At 46.5% G+C, this 20,932-nt stretch overlaps 1 protein-coding gene across 3 annotated transcripts in view; it reads right to left on the bottom strand.

The window, feature by feature from the left end:
* LANCL3 (LanC like family member 3) overlaps positions 1–8,010 on the bottom strand; it is a 38,641-nt gene extending 30,631 nt beyond the window's left edge. For all 3 annotated transcript variants that reach the window (XM_040056804.2, XM_040056802.1, XM_040056803.1), the window contains exon 1: positions 7,465–8,010. In XM_040056804.2, coding sequence (XP_039912738.1) covers positions 7,465–8,010 — 546 coding nt within the window. The remainder of the gene's footprint in view (positions 1–7,464) is intronic.
* Between the last annotated feature and the right edge of the window lie 12,922 nt (positions 8,011–20,932).

Raw genomic sequence — 20,932 nt, 5'->3', positions numbered from 1 at the left:
CCACAGCTTGGACTGCTATTAAAATACTTTTTGATCATGTTTGCCTCAAATGAAACAACTATTTTAATTATTTTGCCTTGGTACTCCAGCTCACTAAGTATGAATTGAAAATAAGCCTATAACACTGATAAGAAATAACTGGTTTTGACAGGATATTGTCCCTGAGCTCTGCTGTAATGGAGTGGACAGAAGGTTACACAACATCACTCAGTGCTTGATCTCATGCTTGTCGATGTTCAAAGAACTCCCTGCCATGACAGACACAAAGACATATTCTGACAGATCATCTTATCAAGAACAGTGACCTGATTGAACTCTGTTATTTTTTAAAAAAGAGGTAGAACAGAGAAGCTGGGTGACAGCAGGGCCATGGGATTTGTCCATTTTGATTGGGTCCCTGATCCTCTCAACAGGGCTCCAATACTGCTCGGAAGCAAGGCTGAGAACCTGCTCTGCAACCTTCACAGCCTGCCAGTGGGGCTGTGGGCTGATTTTAACACTGTCCAGCTGAATTAACAGAGAAAAATGGGATCTACTCATTTAATGAAGGTGAGACAAAAGAAGAGGATCTTTTTTACAACTGCACCCTGCCAGTTGTGGTGCATAGCTGTGCTACATCTTTACATAAAAATCTAATATTCTAACAATGTGTATTAAATGGCTACCGAGGAACTTACAGCTTCATTTCAGTGCTGTAAAGTGGTGAGGATGTTATACTTTTACAGAGTAATTGCTGTTAGCCTAGTGCTCTTTTTTCCTCCCTAGAGCAGCTCAGTTCTTTATACTCCTGTTTCTTTAGCCTGGTACAAAAGTAAAGTTTACTAACAGCATTACTGCTTAAGTTACGCACTGATTTATAGTATTATATGCACGTAACAGGAAAATGTCAGTGTCAGAAGTACAGCAATGTTCATGAAAATGCCTGTATTTGCTTCCAGACATCAGTAGCTGTCTCAGTCATTCCTTAAAGAAAATATGGAATGTAACACATGAGGGTGTGATCTGATTTGTAGGCACTGAATGCGATGACAGCTATTTTTGTAAATGTATGGGTGTATGCAAAGAGAGTATGGGGATGGAAGAGTGACAAACAAAAACCAAGCAAACAAAAATAGTAATTTTCCTCAACAAAATGAAGCTTACTCCTCTGCCTGTCCTCTGTGTTTACTGTTCTGTTGAACTTTTACCTTCTTCTAAATTGAGTATATTGGCCATCAGATCTCCACCAGACAGAAATCAGATCTGTCAAAGAACCTGGTTTTAGTTTTAAATCTCCACTGTTCCGGGGTCTACATTATTTCTTGCCTTTTTCTCTTCATCCTTGAGTTCTGCTACTGCCTCCACCTTTCCAGTTTTCTATTTTTGCCAGCTACTGATTCTTTAGTTTTTAAAGTAATTTTTAAATTGTCTCTTTCTTTGCCTCTCTGCTCAGCCTCTGTCAAATGTTTTTTCTCCCCATGCCTGCCTGTCTCTGCCTCCACATAAGCATGTTGGACATGCACCCTCTTCCTTTCTGCTGTGTCATCCAGTGCTACCTGCGAGTTAACACAGTTAACTGGGGCTTTTGGTCCTGTGTAAGAACCAGGGCAAAAAATGATGAGGGGAAAACACCAATGTCAAATACTGCTACCTGCAGAAACACAATATTGTAATAAAGTCCTTTGGTGTACGCGCAAAACACGACACACAAAAATCTGAAAAGCCAAGGCAATAGATTTAAGGAACCAAAGTGACCCCAAGTAACTAATGCTGTGAAAAACAGCAGCTCCCAGCCCAGCCCTGCGCCTCTCTGCCAGAGAGATCCCCTGCTCCTCTTCTTCAAACACTGGGGGCTCCAGATGCCTCTATAAATTCCATCACCAGACACACCCCACAGGTCCAGGTACCTGCCCAGCACCCCTCCACAAGCGTGCCCTCATTTCAGTTCCTGTGCTTTGCTCTGCAGCTCTCCCCTTCCAGCCAGGAGCAGCACTGCAGAGGGCAGGGACACTGCCTTCAACTCCTCTGCTTCCAAGCAGCACCGACAAACTCCAAAGGGTGACCTCAAAACTCTCCACGGGATAACGAGGAAGGTGACTGAACTGACAAAGTTTAAGAGTTAAATCAGTCAGGAGAAGGATAGGGAAGCAGAGATCTATTCTGGATAAAAGAGATGCCTCTGCATAAATGTATTTCCTTTTTTTTGTTGTTAAAATCTTTTATTATAACATCAGTATTAGTGCCTGGGCTGCTTTTTCAGCAGGAAGATGCTGCTGCATAGGCAAATGTTCTTCCAACAGCACAGAGGTACAGAGATACAGCAGTGCTTTTGTACAGAACTGGCTTTTTAATACCACTCTTCAGCCATAAGTGGCTGAAATCTGTATTTCTGCAGCAGAATGCATAACTTATGTCACTAAATTTGTGTCAATCAAAACCTCCAATTCCAGCAGGATCCAGTCTGTATTACAGTGCTTTTTTTGCTGACTGGTAAATAGTGCACTTGAAATTCAACATTTTCAACCTCCAGTTTTCTACTTTGACTCTGCAACTGAATATTCAGGGTCCACTGTGTTGAACTGAATCCTGCCATTATCAAGATGTCCCCATCTCCCAATCTGGAGGTTATTAAAATAAAAAGGATTTGCATTGTCTTGCTGAAGAGAAACAGGAAAATACTGAAATGTACACCCAAATTATTTCAGATTCCTTAAAAAAAAAAAATCCGGATGAAAATAATTCCCTTTGTTTTACTGTTTATTTTAGAAAAACCTGGTTTTCAACCCCTGGCTTAAATTCATCAATTTAAGCAAATTAATGCAAAATTTTCCCCTGTGTGTAATTTTGGAACCCACGGCTAGGAGACTGTACATTTAAAAGAAGCAGACTAGAATCTAAAGATTTTATCTTTACTGTTAACTCATTTTAACCCCCTGGCAAAAAAAAAAAAAAAAAAAAAGGCACCCTGGCTGTGTAGTGGCCTGTGTGAAATGAAATCATGAAATCAGCACAGTCCCAGCTAGCACCACGATATCTGACATTTAAAACACCACGTTTCACATAAACTGGCAAAATCTTCCACAGAGAGAAAGGACTTTAATGGCCACAGTGGAGGAATGAAATTTCACCTCAAAGGCCAACCCTCCCCTTTCAGGCACAGGTGAGATTAAAAGCCTGACACAAGGATTCTGCTCTACGGCACTTGGAGGAGCATGGGTTTGGTGGGCATGTTGCAGATCTCCCTTCAAAGATCTTTAATTTGTATGTCTTTCAGAAACGCTATCTACATACATCTACATTCCACGTTAAAGAGTCGCAAATGAACATGTTCAAGGCAGGACTCAGAAGGATTCTTCCTCTCAGAAGAATTTTTTCCTAAGAAATTGAAAAAAAAGAAAAAAGTGGATGAAAGTAGCATACAATAGTCTTTTAACACTCGCGGACTATCTGGAGGGAAGGCTCCAAGGAACCAATAACATCATCTAGAATTGTCCGAGAAGCTGAAAGAAACAGTTTTCATTCATTTGTATCCTCTCTCCCGGAATATTACAAAATACACACCAGCTGGACAGGTCAGGTTCCACACACTGCACATCCATCCGTTCCACTGCCTTTTAAAATACTGCCTGACACCTCCCCTGCTCTGGCACCCAGATCCCAGCCATCCCACAGCAGAGCTATTCCTGCTTTCCACACACCAGGCGACTCCTTTAGCTCCATTTGCGATCTCGTGAGGTCCAGGACAAAAGAGGTTCTGGTGGTAGACACAGCCAGGATAAGAATGGTTTTCAGTAGGGCTCTACCCTCGGACGAGGTCCTGCCAGAAAGACCATGGTCCCTTGTGGGCAGGCCCTGACAGAATATCAGAATTGTGCACACACCGAGTCACGGCCCAGCACTGGCTGGAGAAGGAAATTGAGATGCGCCTCTGCCACAGAGACAGGAAGCTTAACCACGGTGCTCACAGCCTCCACAGGCTCTCAAGGCTCCCCGGTGCCGCAGTCCCTGAGGAAACAGGTTTTGTTTTCTTTGGCCACTGTGTGCTGGCTCACCTTGTCACCCCTGCAGCTGCAGCAAGGGTCCCTCACAGGGTCCCCAGAGTCTTCTGAAGCCACGGTTTCCGATGGAACCGCAGCACCAGGCTGTGCAAAACGCTGCCCCGTCTCCTGCAGGGCACCACCGCTGCCTGCGCCGCTGCGGCCCTGAGCCAGGGGAAGCCAGCGGAGCCCATCCACACAGTCCGTTATTAAATGATAACCCAAGCTGTGCTAAAAGGCAGCAACATCTTTAGCAGATGGTGATACAAGGAGCCACTTGAACTTCTGTACCTTTTCCTCCGTCATCTGACAGTTACATTGCCAGAAGGGAGTGCAGCGACCGAGGCACACCATGCTCCATCAACCACGAAATGGGACAGAAGCACCACGGAGAAAAATTGAGGAGAGGATAAAATATCGTCTGAACGGAGGGATGGGACCACCATTTTAATGGTGTCTTACTGCTGCCTGCCCAAGCAAACAGAGAGGGAGTGAAGGTGATTAAAAGCAGGACTGACAGATTTCCCCAAGGACGCGCAATGAACCAACACTACAAGCATTAGAAAAATATATACTTAAGAGAGAATGAAACAAATTTTTCCCCCTGAATGGCAAAACCACGGCAGTTAAGGACAGCTAAAGTACATGCACCTTATACAAACGACACGCTATTTCTGCCAAAACAATATTTTACTTATCTCTGTCTGGAAAGCACTGACTGCAATATAATGGAAATTAAAGAAGGGGTGAAAATAAACATCTTTCCTAATGCACAGTGCATCATGAAAGTCAAATCCTGTTAAGCCTTGACTGCTGAAGTAATCCTTACTCATGCAAAAAATCCCAATTAATTAATCAGGGGAAAATGCTGTATTAGCCCAAAAATCTGAAAACCAGCTGAATGCAAATGCCTTCTCCACATGAGGTCAGTGGATCCTTCAGGACAGTCCATTAACTTCATGAAGAACATGTGGAGCTTAAAGACACCAGGACTCTTTAGCAAGAAATTGAAGTATTGGGGCACAGCAGCTGAGCTAAACTTGTGTTTGCTGAAATAAAGCTGTCTCCTTCCACCTCTGTTTGGATTAAACAAAAAACAAACCCAAGACATAAATTATAAACTTCTCCTCAAAAGGCTTTTTTCAAGGACAAGCAATCTCTCATATATAGGTCACCATTTGACTCCTTCAGAGGAAAAAAAACATGCAGGCAGCAGCGGCTGTGTTTCAACGCAAGGAATAGATTTCACTTTGTGCTGGAAATATTTGCACAGTGTCCTCAAAAAAAAAAGAAAAAAAAGGAAAAAAAAATGGGTAACACGGAAACATGCTGCAACGAGCCATGTGAGGCTGTGCACAATCAAATTACAGGAGGTAGCATTTTCCAGCACTTCGAATCACAAGATATTGCTTCTATTCTGGGATGTACCTGGCTTACCGTTTGACCTTGGGTAATAAATGACATGCATTCTCTCTGGGCATCCCTTTCTTCATTTGTAAAAAGATGCAGGGTTTAGTCTGGCAATGTACTTAATTAAAATAATTCTGTGCTAGGCTGGGAATATGTATCAAAGGGCACAAATTTTGCTCAAGCTTGAGTACATATATACTAGAAATCCCAATTCTCCTCACAAAGGAGCAAAATATTTCAGTTGCAAGTTTTTAAAATCTTTGTTAAATTAAAAAAATCATTTTATTAATGATTAATGGTGTGCTTTGTTTCTTGGATTATGCATTTAAAATTATGATTAATTTGACAGAAGAAATAATACTATAGAAGGACATTATCAATGAAAACATCAGCAAGGGGTCGCAGGATATGTTTTATTGGCAAAACAGCAATTAACCCACCTGCTATATAGATTCCACAGTTAAGTGCATACCTGTGCTTATCTGTGGGGGTGTTTAACTCTTCACAGCTGCGTTTAGTGCGATTTCTCACCAAGCAAGCAAATAGAGGAGAGCTCTCCCATTGCTCAGGCTGCCTGCGAGAGGTGACTGCACCCTCTCTCCCAGCTGTTCACCAATTACTCTCAGGGATGTAAGGCAAATGGAAAAAGCATTAAATAAAGCAGCAGAGTGCAGGGGCCACCTCCTTCTGCTGGAATGTGACAACACCATCACAGGTACTGACCTGGGTGCTGGACACATCTCCCCCAGTGCAAACTGCACCAACAGGGATGGCGTATTTCTCCATGAGAAACCATCCCTTCAGGCAGGCACCGCTGCACAACGGATTGTGACATGTCTACAAAACTTTCCTGTCACGGCAAAGGTCATCAAATGAAAAGTTTGGTTTTGTTATGGTTACAAATAACATAACCGTGTTTATGGTTATGACTGTCAGACAATCCTGTACGAAGAAACAGCAGGCTTGGAATGCTACTTGAAATGCTTAGTGTGGTTGCAAATTCTAGTTCAAGGCAATCGCAGTATTTAACTGACTTAACATTCTTCCTGGCTTCTCTGGATACCCTCGAGCCTCCTGAGACCTCCATTAAGTGAATTTCCTCAGACTCCAATTGCAGTGACTGGTATTGGATGGGGCAGAGCCACTAGTTTTTACATCACTTATTTACTCATAAATACATCTTGCTTCCTCTCCTGGGAGGGAAGAAAGCCAGAAGCACATGAACTTGCAAATCAGTGATTAACAGAGGAAACACAGATTGGACCTGACAAGAGGATAGAGGAAAAAAAAAAAAATCTACCAAATGCCCGCTCAGATACCACACTGACCACTTAGTAACAATCACCACAGCAAACACAATCAGTTGCAATAATTATTATGCCATAATCAGTGGCAGCTCTGAATTATCAGCTGAATTGCACTGACAATGACAATGTCCTGGGGACAAAGTCCCGACTACTGAAACCAGTACTATGCTGAACCATAACCACATCTCACGCTTAGAGCAAAAAAAATCCCTGCTCTCATAGATGAAAAGCACCGAAATAGACGGCCAGATTCCGAAAGTCTGTACGCTGGGGTTAGCGCGACCAAATGCCTCTGAAGATCTGGCTCCTTGCTTACAAATTACAGCACAGCACCGCTCAGGAATACAGGGCTCTTCACTCTGTTTTACTCAACGCGATTTCTTTTCTTACCCGCTTCATTTTACGGAAACACTCTTGAAAAGCCCGGGGTGGCTTCTGCCAAGTAATTCGCCACCCGGGCAACCAACAGCTGACGCTCTCGGCGTGCCCCGGGATGCAGCGCTCGGCCGCACAGCCGGGTCCCCATCCCGCTCCCTCCGGCCAAAGCCGCCCCTTTTCACTTCGGGGAGGAGCGCTGAGGGGGAACAGCTACCGGGGAACTCTCTCCCAAGCTGGCCCCCGAAAAGTGCAAGCCGCGGACAGCCGCTGCACCCCCTCTAGCCCCGGGGCACCGGCCCGGCCCGGCAGCAGCGCGGAAGCCGCCCCGAGCGACCGCCCCGGCCCGCCCTTACCTCCACGCCCAGCCGCTGCTTCAGCACCAGCGCGGCGCACAGGTAGCCGGCGCGGCCCACGAACAGCTCGTCGGAGCCGCACTCCAGGAAGGAGAGCGGCGCGCAGACCTCGCTCAGCTCCCTGAACTTGCCCAGCGGCCGCGCGTACTCGGGCAGCCCCAGGGCGCGGTAGACCAGCGCGGCCACGGCGTACACCCCGGCGCCGCCCAGCAGGAAGGCGGCGCGGGTGTCGGCGTCGGCCTCGCCGCATCCCTCCTGGTAGCGCAGGCAGGCGTCCACGACGCGGCGGGCGGCCCGCAGGTACGAGTCCCGCGACGGCGCGAACAGCGGGCACTGCGCGACGTGGTACAGCATGTAGGCCACGCCGGCCACGCCGCCGTACAGCCCGCCCGGGCAGCCGCGGGGGCCGCCCAGGGGCGGCAGCTCCCGCAGGATGCGCTCGATGGTGGCCGTCACCAGCGGCACCGCCGCCTCCCTGTCCGGCGCCGCCGCGGGGCTGCCCGGGTAGTCATCGAAGCGGTTGGCGAAGCAGCGCTGGCTCTCCATCCCCCGCCGGCGCGGCCGCTCTGCGCAGCGGGGAGCGGCGGGCGGGAGCTGCCGGCCGAGGGGGCGGAGGGAGCGCGGGGGAGGCGGGCGGGGAGGCAGCGGAGAGGCGGGAAAGGGGCGCTCCCGCAGCCCGCGGCTGCCCGACGGGACGGGCGGGGTCGAGGCCGGGGCGAGGCCGGTGGGCGATGCCGGCGGGGTGCGATGGGCGATGGGCGATGCCGGCCGGGAGCCCCGGCGGAGCCGGTCCGTGTCCGGCACGGCGCGTTCAGTGCCCGCCCAGCGCCCCTCCTGCGCCCGGCGAGCGCTTCTCGGCCGCCGCCCGGGCTGGCTGTAGCCGACCCGGATCTCCGGACCGCCGGGCTGAGACACGCGAGGAGCCCACCCGGGTCTGGCGTCCGGCTCGTCCTGCCCCTGTGGGGCTCTTCCTTCGCGCACGGAAGCCAGTGCATCGCCTTTGCCCCACCCGTCTGTGTATCCCCGAGGAAAAGGGGTTAATTGGGTTTTCCATCTTCCCCCGCCCCGCTGCTATCAGGGATGCTGCTGTTTGGCTCAGGGGTGAATGCTGGGTCTGCTGGAGAGATCCAGGGGCTGGAAGGGTGGCCGGAGAGCTGCTGAGTTATTCCTGGCTGTGGAACGGCCCCTCGGGGGCTGCCGCAGCCAAAGCTGAAGGATGGAGCCAAATCCAAACGAGGGCAGCCCGAGGCGAATTTACATGGGAAGCTAAGCGAGTCCTCAGCAGACCAGCGGTGGCACAAGGCCATCTTTGGCCCTTTTCCTTCATGCATGAGCCAAGCAGAGCTTATGAGGATCAGAAAATTTAGGTCAGTGAATAGATTCCAGTTAAAAGAAAAAAAGAGAAAAAAGGAAAATCTTCAAGTAGAGATTAAGAGCAACTCTTTCATGATACAAACACTTGTTACTTCTGCCCCGATGATGTGAACTTCTGCACCATAAGTGAATCTCTCATCAAAGATCTGTGATTTATGGGCACCTGATAAATCTCTGGTATTTTCTCTGGACATGCAGCCTCAGTATTTGAGGACGTTCCCAAAGAGAGGTGGAAGGTGCAGCTTGCTGGAGGCTCCAGGCAGTAAGCAGCAGCTGGCACAGCAGTAGCAAGTGCCATTGGATGTTGAAAGACCTTTCTGAAGTCGTGGCTGTCTTCTCTCCGCTCCGTGCTGGCTATTTGTTTCAGCCAAGTACATTCAACCCTGTGCAGCTCCTCACTTGCACTTTCACACCCTCCTTTTGATTCAGCTGATCTGTCCTTTCTCTGTCCTTCTTTTTTATGTGGTTTATGATCTGCTTAGAGATATTTGCATTCACCCTCTGATTTTGAGTTCTTCGCTTTTCTTCAGTGCCTTTTTGCCATGTTTGCATTCCCAATACCCACATACTGCTCTGTGTTTGTACTGTCTTCCTTAAAGCCCCGTTTTCTGGCTTATTCACAGTTGTACCATATGTAGTTTCTGCCACACACACCTTGGCAGTCTAGAGCATTGTAAATGTGAAAATATCCTGCAAATAGCTAGGATAACTCATTCATATGTTATTTTCTGTCATAAACTGGCTTCTGTTGGTGTCCATTGATAGGGTTGAGAGTGTAGCTAAAGATTTCCCATCATAATTTCTGTTAGCTCTAGAAAAGTGTATTTCTAAATGCTTTTTTAAATTAAAATTTGGGAGTTTTATTTTTCATTCTGACATAAATTATTTTACGTCTTGGGGGTGCGTGCTTCATCTGTTCAGTCTTCTTTTCAAATTAAAAAGGCTCTCTCATTTTGAGGACCTCAGCAAAGGGAATTGGATCTCTGCCAGTTTCAGTGGCAAAGGATTTAAGAAAATACACACTTTATAACAAAATGAGTTGAGTTAGCAACATTTTTCTACATGAGAGTCAAAAGTGAGTCAGTAATAACATGCCAAGAAGGAACACCTGCACTCTGGGGAGCCTTCTGTTGAAATAAAGAGAGCTTAGCAAATGCCACACAGCAATCGAGCAGGAAATCGGGATGACTTTCTGCTGTACTTCTTTTGTATGAGCATTAAACTACCGAAGCCAAAGGGAGAGATATATTGAAAGAACACATGCAGCAAACCCCCTGAATCTTAAACTGCTCATGTGTTCATGTACAAAAGTTTCATGCTTTCAGGTTGTGCTCTGTATCTTTTTCTCTCAAACGGTGTAGTTCATGTGTTTCTCACCAGATCATTTGAGATTTGCCCTCCTCTTCAGTCCCAGAGCAAAAGTGGGCCTCCAGTGCGGGTCTTCAACTTGACAAAAAAAAGTGAATTCCCCCCTCTCACTCCTTTGCGCTTCTGCAGCTCCTTGGTTTGTTTGCTTTGGGCACGCTGTGCCTCCTCTTTGCTCTATAAATCTGATGCCACAAGCCAAGGACCAGGAAAAAAGTATGGATTGTACAAGGAAGGGATATGATTCCTGGTGTGATGGGTGGAGGAGGGAGCTGAAGCCTTGAAGCTGTTTGTTCTGTATTAGTAAATCCGCCATTCTAGAACACATATTCTGGAGATTTGCTTGTTGAACATACTGATAAAATGTCTAATCATGGAATAAATAGGCTTGGGAGGAACTTTAGGATCTAGTTCAACCCGTGCTCAAAGTGGTGCCTATGGTATACTTGTTCATGTATGCTAGTTCACTTCTGCTTGTTTATTTACAGATTCCTTCAGGGAATCCAGGTGCCTGATATTTCCAAGAGGACACAATAGTCTGTCTTCAGTTATCGTGTAGGGACTGCAGGCATCTCCGAACAAATGTCTTATGGATTGATCCATCATTTGTCTTTTATATTTTTAAGTGATGCACCAGTTTTGTATGCCTTCAGGATTTTGGGATACCCACGTGGCTGCAGTTTTGTTCTCACCCAGTATTCCACATCTCTCCTGAGCTGAAGATGAACACTGGGCTGAGCTTCAGCAACAGAATTGTATTAAATCCTGTGAGCACCTCATCAGGGTTGTGCTAGAGGGTTTTCAAGGCTGGTTTGAGCAGACCTGCCACTAAATCCAAGCTCAGTTCCCACCCTACCTATCAAAATCAGCCCTTGGCTCTTCACTGTCCAGTGCTGCCCTTCCCTCTGCAGAGTTTTGCCTGTGCAGGTCAGCTTTGCAGTTATCTCCTTTCCTGCCTGGGTGGGCTCTGCCCCTATCCAGGAGGCTCTGGGTTTACCGCCCAGCCCTGCAGTCAGTTCACTTTTGATGGGCAGCTCCCACTGAGGCATTTGGCAGAAAGGAATGAATCAGGCTGAGCTGTTTCATGCCCACATCAGAAAATAAATATTTATATTTCCAGTATTCTCCGTTGAGGGTTCTTTGAGGGGGGGAGGATGGAATTATCACTGCACTGCAGAGATCATGCTTGTACCCAAAATCTGGAATAGTCTGACTGGTAGTCATGCTGTGGAGGCAGCCCCAAAGGTTTCATAGCATTGTTTTTTGGTAGCCAGATTGCCCCAGGAGTTTCTGGTTGCTCAATATATTCTGGTTTCTTAACCATATTTTTTAAAATTGTTTCTCAGATTGACCTACCCTGTTCTCACAATGGAAATTACACGTCAGAAGAAGACAGGGCTGCACTGAATTACCTTTTGCTTCAAGAGCATACTGAATTTTTGTCCACTACTCAGACTGATAAAATTTAACAGGAGTTGAATTTCTTTGGATCTGCATCTTAACCTACCAAATATGGTAGAAATTGGTCAACATGAGAAATTATGGGATAGTGGGAAATGCTGAATAGGTACTTGGACAGTCATTCATGTCTCTTCCTTAAGAGACAAGACTAGATTATTTGGGGGTTTGTTTTGTTGTTGCAGATTTTTGTAACAGGATACTGAAAGCGTGGGTAGATGCACTCATTGCTTACAGAATTGATTTTTATTACAAATTGTCACATTTTCCATTTGGATAGGTAGGATAATTTTGGTAAGGTTTCATCTTAGGTGGAAACATAACATCTGTTACAGAGTCTCTGAACAGAATATTGCAGTTTTCAGTATCTTTGTGTAGAACTACCTGTGATGAGTGAATCACTCTTCAGCTGTTCACAAATGCCAGGGCTTTCTGCAGGGCAGGAGGTCTGAAATTCAGAGTTTTGGCTTAACTGCTAAAACTCTAAAATAGGAGTGCCTTGACCCTATCTGGAACTTTTTTCCATAGGTTTTGTTATTCCCAGTTTTCCTTCCCTTGGCTGGAGCCTGTTCAGATTAACAGGATGGTGGAACTCTTTTCTCAGACATGTCGGTCACAATTAACAGTTTCTTTGTCCAGCAGGTTATCCCATTTTTTTTTAATGTTCAAAGTGATTTCTACCGAACACAAGTACTCTTGTATGCATGAAGAGCAGCTGTTCATCTGCAGTTCTCTGCATGGCTCTGGCAGTGTCTGATAGAATAAGGAAGCAAAGAATCCCACTGGGCACTCTACTGTTGATATTTAAACCAAATACTTCTTTTTGTCTCATTAATTAGTCTGTCAGTACAACATGTATTGTAAATTCTGAATTTCCTTAAGTGCATCTTTTCTACAATAGATACCAGTGTGATATCCAAGATTTTAATTGTAACTTTTTTTGTCAGAGCCGGAATTTGGAAGCATTTCAAAGTACAGGAACAAAAATCAATATCTGAAGTCATCTAGCACATTTTGCTATTGCCTTGGTGTTAGCTGATCTCAATAACTGCTGTGATGGAAATAATAGACTTTTATTAACGAACCATGCTTCTACTTGCCAGGACAGGGACCTCACCAAGAGGGCCACAGCAGGTGATGAAGGGAGCTGGGAACAGTGACTGGGCTTTGGGCACAGCCACGGGCGCTGAGGAATGATGCAGATTGCTGGGATTTCAGGCTGTAACACTGAGTGTGATAAGAAAATGTCATGGAGTCTAACATACAACTAATGATGATAGTGATAATAATGGTTTTATGTCCTTGAGGAAAGCTAGCACCTGCAGAAACAAGTTACCTTTAATGATATGCTAAGGAAGTTAGATACGTGATAATGGAAATGGAAGATTTCCAACTCCTGAATCATCAAAACTAGTGCAGCGTTTGACCGTCTTTAGAATTTCCATCCTGGCCATGCTTTGGCCAGGTCTGGGTCTCTTAGTTTGACATTATTTTCATAGTGCCACGTGTTACAAGATGTGTACGCACACACAGACACACACAGATACAACATTGTCCACAAGCAAAACCTCTCCCAGGTGTTTTTGTGTTTGCTGGATTGTTTGTTTTGGTGGGGTGGGTTTTTTTTGTTTGTTTGATTTGGGGTTTCTTTTGGTTTTTTGGGGTTTGTGTGTATATATATATATATATATATATATATATATATATATTTTTTTTTTTTTTTTTTTTTTTTTTTTTTTTTGTCAAATTACCAAAACTGTACGACAAGGCTGGGTTTACAGAAATGAAAATTTTAATAAGAGATTTTTCCCAAGAACCTTCTAGCCCAGCTGTTTTCAGTTTTCCCTAAGAAGTAGGCAGCCTAGGTTAGGGAACACTGAATCATGAAAATTCACATAGGTCCAGCTTTGTGCACCTGAGAGCAGCCTGGTCTAGATGCTTTTAGAAATCTGCAGAATACTGACAGCTCTCCATGGGATGCTGATACATTATCACTTACAGCTGCAAACCTAGGAAAGCATAAAATAACCTGACTTTGGGTGTATAGATCCTGTCCACTCAAAAAATGAAACAGTTGGCTTAACACTGAAAATGAATGGGGTTGATAGTCAAGATACTGCAGTCTCCTCAAGATATCTATATATATAGATAGATAGATATATTGAGAGATATTTTATTTATTTATTTGTTTGTTTATTTATTTATTTTTAATTAAGAAATTTTAAAGCTCAATTCACTGTGTAGGATGACAGAATGGCTGAGGTTGGAAGTGGTGCAGCCTCACTTTGGTCCAACTCCCCTCCTCTTCTCAAGCAGGTCACCTAGGGCCAGTTACCCAGAACTGTGTCCGGGTGCCTTTGGAATATCTGAGCCCAGAAACTCCATGACATTCCTGGACAACCTGTGCCAGTGCCCACAGTAAAAAGTGTTTCCTGATGTTCAGACAACTGTGTGTCAGTTTGTGCCTCTTGCATCTTGTGCACATCTGGGCACTGCTTAGAAAATCCTGGCTCTGTCCTCTTTACACTTTCCCTCCAGCTGTTGGCGAGGTCCCTCCCGAGTCTTCTCCAGGCCAAGCAGTCCCAGATCTCTCAGCCTTTCCTTGTGGGAGAGGTGTTTCAGGCCCTTTAAAATCATAGTGACCCTTTGCTGGACTCTCTCCAGTAGCTCCCTATCTGTCCTGTCCTGGGGAGCCCAGAAATAGACACAGTGCTCACGTTCAATACTTGTTCTACTTAAGTTTGACAATCCAGAGCAGTTTGCTTGGTCTTTATGTAAATGTTGCAGCTGAACTGAAAATAGGTCTCAGAAGAGAAAATAATTAAGGAGGCCAGAGTTTATTCTTAGTAATCATGAAACAATGCATGGAATGCTTCTCTTTAAATACAGTGATAATATTTTCTTGTGAAATTGCCAAGAACATTTCAAAATCAATTTCTGTTCACGTTCATTTACAGCTCTTGCACTTATTGCACCGTCTGTCTTCATTTCACTGCTCTGTACTACTCTGATGGGATGCATAGAGCTCTGCTAAACTGTGCTAAAGATCCATCTGTAGCAGTTTATTTTGCTTGTTAAGCATCCAAGAGGGAGATAACAGAAATATTAAAGGTACTCTACTCTGATTTGGGGTTTTTTAGTAGGAGCAAGTTTTATGGGTATTTTTAAGTTATAAATTAAAATAATGTGAAGTATTATCACTGGACTTTGAACAAAAATATTTTGCTTTTTTTTTTGCACCCTCAAATGTGTAAACTATGATCAAGGAAATATTTCCATCTAGGATTTATCTTGCATGTGGGAATAGTCCCTCACAGCTCTCAGTAGTGTTCACAACATCATGGTCTAAGTTTGTTTCAGAACTCTGTTAAACATTTTTGTTTTTCTAGTGTTGCGTTTTCAAACAGCTTTCTAAAAAAAAAAAAAAAAATAAAAAAAAATAAATTTTAAAAAAAAAAAAAAAAAAAAAAAAAAAAAAAAAAAAACCAAAAACCAAACACCAGAGGCAGAGGATATATAAAAATAATTCACAGCTTCATGAATTATGCAGGGCAACATTCTAGTTGATAAGGAAAATTGTTCAGGTACTAAGATATAAATTTGGATGGGATATTACAAAATTAGGCTCTGATTCAGTAAACCCTATGGGTCAGAATTATTGCTTACAGACTTGATATAAAAAGCTCATGCTTGAGTGGATCAGACCAATACTGCTCTGGAACAAGATTACCTCCTTCCAGCTTTCTGTAAGTTGAGATTTCTCTCAAGTAAGCAGAATTAAGACTGCTTAAAGGGCATTTTAAGCCACTTAAGGCTTCACAAAGTGATACTAGTGAGTGGCTGAAAAAACCCACTGTATTTCCTGTACAGACATGGTTATTAAAAGTTCTCTGTGTGAGGCAGATGATTCAAATTCTTTAATAATGAAAAAGGCAATGTAGATAAAGGAAATTATATGTATTTAATATTTATATACAAACTTATATTTTATACATATATGTATGTATGTATGTATAACCTCAAGTTTGAAAATAAAACTTGTGGTGAGTCTGAAAATCATTTTAAAATGGAGCTCTTCCTTTCTCTGATTATTTTATCATTGCACATTAAAAACAAATGAATCCAGTTATGTGTACTTATTTAGTGCTTGGGTTACTTGCAGGTTTCCACCATGCTGTTTGTAGAGCCAGCCTTTTTCATGCCACAGCATTTTCATCATCTGTGTGAAGAACCTCAGCAATACTTTTTAGAATCACAACTAGTTTCGAAGGGTTTGCCTGCATTTTGTGCCTTCTCTTGCCTGCTCTGTTCCCGTGTCAGAGCCAAATGATGAAGCAAAGCCATCAGCTCTCCGAGTCAGGCACTAATACCCAGTTCAGTGAGAAGGCTCTCTCCTAAAGGGGTGCTGGGCTCGGTCAATAGTGGCTGCAATAAAAGCTTTGTGCTTGGAGTGCAGCTGCTGATGCTGGCGTGGCTCACTGGCCGCCTCTCTGGATGCCCCACATTTGGGCGTTTGTTATTCACTGCACAGTGACTTCCACAGATGTCGGTGCTTGTTACCCACTGGGGAGAAATGAAACCTCTGCGTGTTGGCCGGTGTACAGGCTGTTCCCTCTCTGTGATGGCACTGTGCCTTCCAGCCCACGCTGGCTCTGAGGCTCCCCGGCCCAGCTGGGGTGCTCAGTCACGTGTTCCCATATCCACCTTTGGATTTAGGCGTTGCTGTGCCCAGGAGATGGAGTTAGCTTTCAAATGTTTCTTCTGGTTAGAACGACCCCATCTCAGTAGCCAGTCAGCCTGGTATTTTCAGTGACTCCCATTTGCATTAAGGTCCTGAACTCCTGTTTATATCAAGGTCCTGTTCTTGCATAATGTTTCCTGGAGCTGGGTCTGGATCAGCCTTGACTGTCACTTCAGTTGCTTTTCACTTCTTGGGTAGTTAAAAAATGGAAAAACTAGTATATCTGACCTCATTATGCACAGGAATTTTCCACTGGCATTCTCCCTGCCTTTCCCATGGAAGAAGGGTGAGGTGACATTTTTCAACTGCTTTATGGCCCAATGATGACCTCTTACTAAAACAGCATCTAAGTAACTTCTGGAACAAGGTAATGAACCTCCTGCTCTTCCAGCCCTTTATCTCTGGCACACACGTCCTGGAGAGCATGGACACTCCTTGGTGGCAGGCTGGAATGGAAGTGGGCTGGGAAAGGAGGTCCGTGCAACTCAAGCAACATTTTGCTGCTGACATTGTATTGTCCTTCGATCCCTGTTCTTCATCCTGTGGCCCGTAGATGTGACTGTTAAACATGTGAGGTTAGGGCAGATGATTACATGTGTTTCTAACATTATAAATTTCTTTGTAGGTCCCACTTTAATCCTTGGCTGAAAATGAAGGTTTCTGAAAATCCGTCTCTGTCTCCAGCATGCTGCAGAGGGCAGACAAGTTCTGTTAAAGGCGACTTGCCAGGTGCAATTTCTTCCATCACCAAAACCTCTCCCTGCCTTGTTTTTTTTAAAAGTTTATCCTCTTTGGTCCTTGCCTTGCAGGCCCAGGAAGCTCAGGTTTTTCTTTTCTGAAAGAGTTCCAAGCAGAGGACGAGCAGGCGCTCTGATCCCGGGGCAGAGGGGGTGGTAAAGGAGCCAGGAAATTGTGCTGTTAAGTGCCACTGCCTCAGTTTATTTTCTCCTCCCTTGTCCTGTAGGCTGGAAGAATAAGGGATGGCAGATGGAGCAGCTGGCAGTTTCTGGGGGTAGGCTGCATCTAGAAAGAAGGAAGAGATGATAAATCATGGCAGAGAAAGGAGATGTGAGCACCGTCAGGGGCAATGTGACGTGAGCCAAATGTATCCGTGTCACACTCAGTGTGTGACATTGGACAGGGCTTTCACATCAGAGGCACAAAGGATCGTGTGTGGGTTTGTAGCCTGTCCCTTAGGGCAGCAATAAGCAGGATTAAAGACTTAAAATTGAGCCCTTTTTGTTTAAATAAATTCAAAAGATGCTTCCTTCTTCCAGCACTTTCTCTTCCGTGTAAGTTGGGCTTTTATGATTTTAGGAATTAGTAATATCGCTTCCAGCACGTGACATAACCGAGATAGGAATTCCTAAATGCATTCGGAACAAACAACTCCGTGTTACCGAAAATAAGATCAGTTACGTGATTAAAACGAACGCAATCAAATTGGAAGCTCGAGGCACCGCAGCTAAACAAACATCTCTCTAATCAGCAAATTATGTCCTTCCAAGGAGCAGCATAATTTCAAAATGGAAGAACTACATCCAAACCGTCTTCTTTAGCGAAGGGATGCTTAGGCAGCAATATTTACCCAGTGGTAGAAAGCGTCTTTCCAAGGGAATTCGCGGGGATTTTCCCGGCGCGTTCCCCACGCGGCGCGGCTCGGGCGCTGGGACAAGGGCGACCCCTGGCGGGCAGGCCCCGCCATGGCCGGCCCTGGGCGCCGTTCAGGTGCGCCGGGAAAAGCCGCGAGTCCCGGGAAAAGCCGCGTGTCCCGGGAAAAGCCGCGTGTCCCGGGAAAAGCCGCGTGTCCCGGGAAAAGCCGCGTGTCCCGGGGAAGCCGCGTGTCCCGGAAAAGCCGCGTGTCCCGGGAAAAGCCGCGTGTCCCGGGAAAAGCCGCGTGTCCCGGGAAAAGCCGCGTGTCCCGGAAAAGCCGCGTGTCCCGGGGAAGCCGCGTGTCCGGGAAAAGCCGCGTGTCTCGGGAAAAGCCGCGAGTCCCGGGAAAGCCGCGTGTCCCGGGAAAAGCCGCGTGTCCCGGGAATAGCCGCGTGTCCCGGGAATAGCCGCGAGTCCTGGGAAAAGCCGCGTGTCCCGGAAAAGCCGCGTGTCCCGGGAAATGCCGCGAGTCCCGGGAAAAGCCGCGTGTCCCGGGAAATGCCGCGAGTCCCGGAAAAGCCGCGTGTCCCGGGAAATGCCGCGAGTCCCGGGAAAAGCCGCGTGTCCCGGGAAAAGCCGCGTGTCCCGGGAAAAGCCGCGAGTCCCGGGGAAATCCGCGAGTCCCGGAAAAGCCGCGAGTCCCGGGAAAAGCCGCGTGTCCCGGGAAAAGCCGCGAGTCCCGGGAAAAGCCGCGAGTCCCGGGAAAAGCCGCGAGTCCCGGGAAAAGCCGCGAGTCCCGGGAAAAGCCGCGTGTCCCGGGAAAAGCCGCGAGTCCCGGGGAAAGCCGCGAGTCCCGGAAAAGCCGCGAGTCCCGGGAAAAGCCGCGAGTCCCGGGAAAAGCCGCGTGTCCCGGGAAAAGCCGCGTGTCCCGCGAAAAGCCGCGAGTCCCGGGAAAAGCCGCGTGTCCCGGAAAAGCCGCGAGTCCCGGGAAAAGCCGCGTGTCCCGGGAAAAGCCGCGTGTCCCGGGAAAAGCCGCGTGTCCCGGGAAAAGCCGCGTGTCCCGGGAAAGCCGCGTGTCCCGGGAAAGCCGCGAGTCCCGGGGAAGCCGCGAGTCCCGGGAAAAGCCGCGTGTCCCGGGAAAAGCCGCGTGTCCCGGGAAAGCCGCGTGTCCCGGGAAAGCCGCGAGTCCCGGGAAAGCCGCGAGTCCCGGGGAAAGCCGCGAGTCCCGGGAATAGCCGCGAGTCCCGGGAAAAGCCCGGTGCTCCCCTGGGAACGGCAGTACTGGGGTGTCTCTAATACTGGCTTCGGGGAAGGGAAGAGGAAGGGAAAGAGGGAACAGGGAAAGAAAAAGTAACAAAGAGGGGGTAAAAAGACGATTTGCACGTTGTTTTATGCTGCTCTTTGACATTTGTACGCACAGTTTCTTATAAATTTTGCAAGTTCACAGAATGAAAGAATCGTTAGGGTTAGAAGGGACCTCTGGAATTCACCCAGTCCAACCCTCCTGCCCCAAGCTGTGTCACCTGGAGCAGGTGACACAGGAACGCATCCAGGTGGGTTTTGAATGTCTCCAGAGAGGGAGACCCATAACTGTCCCAGGCAGGCTGTTTCAGTGCCCTGCCAGCTTTGACGTAAACCTCTTCCTCATGTTGAGGTACAACTATTTGTGTTTTATTTTAAGGCCATTGCTCCTCGTCCTGTCACTGGGCCACAGTGGAGAATCTGGCACATCCTCTTGGCACCGTCTTTGTGATATTTATATTAATTGATGAGATCCCCTCTCAGTCTTCCCCTCCCCAGACTGAAAATGCCCAGCTCCCGCAGTCTCTCCTCACAAGAGGATGCTCCAAACCCCTCCTCATCATTGTGGCCTCTGCTGGACCCTCTCCAACAGCTCCCTGTCTCTCCTGTACCGAGGATCACAGACCTGGACACAGCACTCCAGGTGTGGCCTCCCATGGGCTGAGCAGAGGGGAAGGATCCCCTCCCTGACCTGCTGCCCACACTCCTCCCAGTGCACCCCACGATCCCGTTGGCTCTCCTGGCTGCAAGGACACGCTGGTAGTTCATGGTCAATTCATCACCCACCAAGACTTGCTGGTCCTTCTCTGCAGAGCTGCTCTCCAACAGAGCAGCCCCCAGCCCAACCTGTGCTGGTACTTGGGGCTTTTTCCTCCCCAGCTGCAGGACACTACACTTGCCCTTGTTGAACCTCATTGAGTTTCTCTCTGCTCCACTCTCCAGCCTATGAAGGTCTCACAGAATGGCAGTACAGCCATCAGGTGGATCAACCACTCCTTCTAGTTCTGAATTGTCAGTAAACTTGCTTAAGGTGCATTTGATCCCTCCATCCAGGGTTCTCTGTTATTATTTCCTTTGAGGGATCTTAATTAAAATACCAATGATGTTATAGGGTAGTGACACTCCCAGAATTAAAAATGCATACTGTATTTTGTTTACAGGGTGACATGCTCTCAATTATACATACAAACTCTAAAATGCTCTCAATGACATATACAAACTCTGGATGTCTTTTGAAATTTGCTGTGTTTAATGGGGACAGGAATGAAAAGTATTTTCATTTCATTGTGCAGATTACCTGTACAATAGTGCACGAAGAACTGGTATGCCTGCTTTCAGGAATGACATCCATGAAGATGATCACAAGACCATACTCAGGACCCTTGACACATGAAACTATAAAGGTGTAAAATTTTAGTAAATACATGAAAAGCTGATAATATTTGATTGCCATGTCAGTTTAGTCCTAAAAGCATTTATTTGGAAATGACATTTTTACTACTGATTCCTCCTCTTCTCCCTCCTCACTGTCCCTCAGTTTTCCTCCCTTCTCACTCCCCCTTGCAGCATTTTCTGTCTTCTCACAGACCTCCCCTGCAGCTCCATGGATGTCAGGCCTGAACGCCTGGGCCAAGG

Source organism: Hirundo rustica, chromosome 2 (genome assembly GCF_015227805.2).
Source record: "Hirundo rustica isolate bHirRus1 chromosome 2, bHirRus1.pri.v3, whole genome shotgun sequence".
In the NCBI taxonomy this organism is placed as follows: Eukaryota; Metazoa; Chordata; class Aves; order Passeriformes; family Hirundinidae; genus Hirundo; species Hirundo rustica.
Note: the sequence above shows the minus strand (reverse complement) of the source record. Positions and strands in the feature narration are given on the sequence as shown.